This window comes from Cebus imitator, unplaced genomic scaffold, assembly GCF_001604975.1.
Source record: "Cebus imitator isolate Cc_AM_T3 unplaced genomic scaffold, Cebus_imitator-1.0 Scaffold176, whole genome shotgun sequence".
Classification (NCBI taxonomy): Eukaryota; Metazoa; Chordata; class Mammalia; order Primates; family Cebidae; genus Cebus; species Cebus imitator.
Window position 1 is genome coordinate 3972128 of NW_016107491.1, and position 1126 is coordinate 3973253.

General features: G+C 35.1%; 1 protein-coding gene across 1 annotated transcript; it reads left to right on the forward strand.

The window, feature by feature from the left end:
- The first annotated feature begins 419 nt into the window (after positions 1-419).
- LOC119473677 (40S ribosomal protein S24-like) lies at positions 420-772 on the forward strand. The gene has a single exon (XM_037744465.1). It carries the CDS (start codon positions 451-453, stop codon positions 769-771), a length of 321 nt encoding a protein of 106 aa, XP_037600393.1. The 5' UTR covers positions 420-450; the 3' UTR covers position 772.
- Positions 773-1126: the final 354 nt, after the last annotated feature.

The following is a 1126-nucleotide window of genomic DNA, read 5'->3' on the forward strand; positions in this document are numbered from 1 at the left end:
AAGAGTCAGACCTTATTTGCACCTAGGGCATAATTAAAATAACTTTGCAGGTTTATACCAAAATTAAAAATTGTAAGAGTTACCATTATAACATGTTGTTGAGACTACTAAATATAGATTTACATGCAAGGTGTATAAGGAAAATAAAATGTATCTATTGTAAAAGATTGCAAGAAGGCATGGGAATGTCAATTTCCCCCTAGTTTATAGGGTTAAAGGATAGGTTTAAATTAGATAAGATAAAGTGAAAAGGTTTTAACAATTGCCACAATTCCACAAACAATTGCTTGTGGAAGGTTCATAAATGTTAAATTTTTAAAAGCAAATCTGTGCATGAACATATTGACTAAATTCAGAAAGGTATTATTTGGTTTTTCCATAAACTGAACATTTGAATAAAAGCACAACAAAGGCTTTTCCTCCCCGGCTGTCTAAGGATAGGCTGCCATCATGAACAACACAGTAACTATCCGCACTAGAAAGTTCATGACCAACCGACTACTTCAATGGAAACAAATGGTCATTGATGTCCTTCACCCTTGGAAGGCAACAGTGCCTAGGACAGAAATTCAGGAAAAACTAGCCAAAATGTACAAGATCACACCGGATGTCATCTTTGTATTTGGATTCAGAACTCATTTTGGTGGTGGCAAGACAACTGGCTTTGGCATGATTTATGATTCCCTGGACTATGCAAAGAAAAATGAACCCAAACATAGACTTGCAAGACATGGCCTGTATGAGAAGAAAAAGACCTCAAGAAAGCAATGAAAGCAACACAAGAACAGAATGCAGAAAGTCAGGACGGCAAAGGCCAATGTTGGTGCTGGCAAAAAGTGAGCTAGAGATTAGCTCACAGCCGAAGGAGTAAAGGTGCTGCAATGATGTTATCTATGGCAGTTGTGGATTTTTCACAAGAAGCTTAATAAACTAAAAACTTTTGTGTGGAAAAAAAAAAAAAGCACAAGAAAGTTTCCTTAAGGCACTAATCTGCTTTAAGGGAAATTTGCTATAAAATATGTATAAGAATATCACCTCATGGTCAAACTGATAAAGATTTAATCAATTTGTCTATAGGGTTTCATTAAACAATTGGGGTTGATACTAATAATAGATTAATAAAAAG

What these genes read in the sequence shown, in the direction of transcription:
- LOC119473677 (XM_037744465.1), top strand. Translation starts at nt 451, where the DNA reads ATGAACAACACAGTAACTATCCGCACTAGAAAGTTCATGACCAACCGA.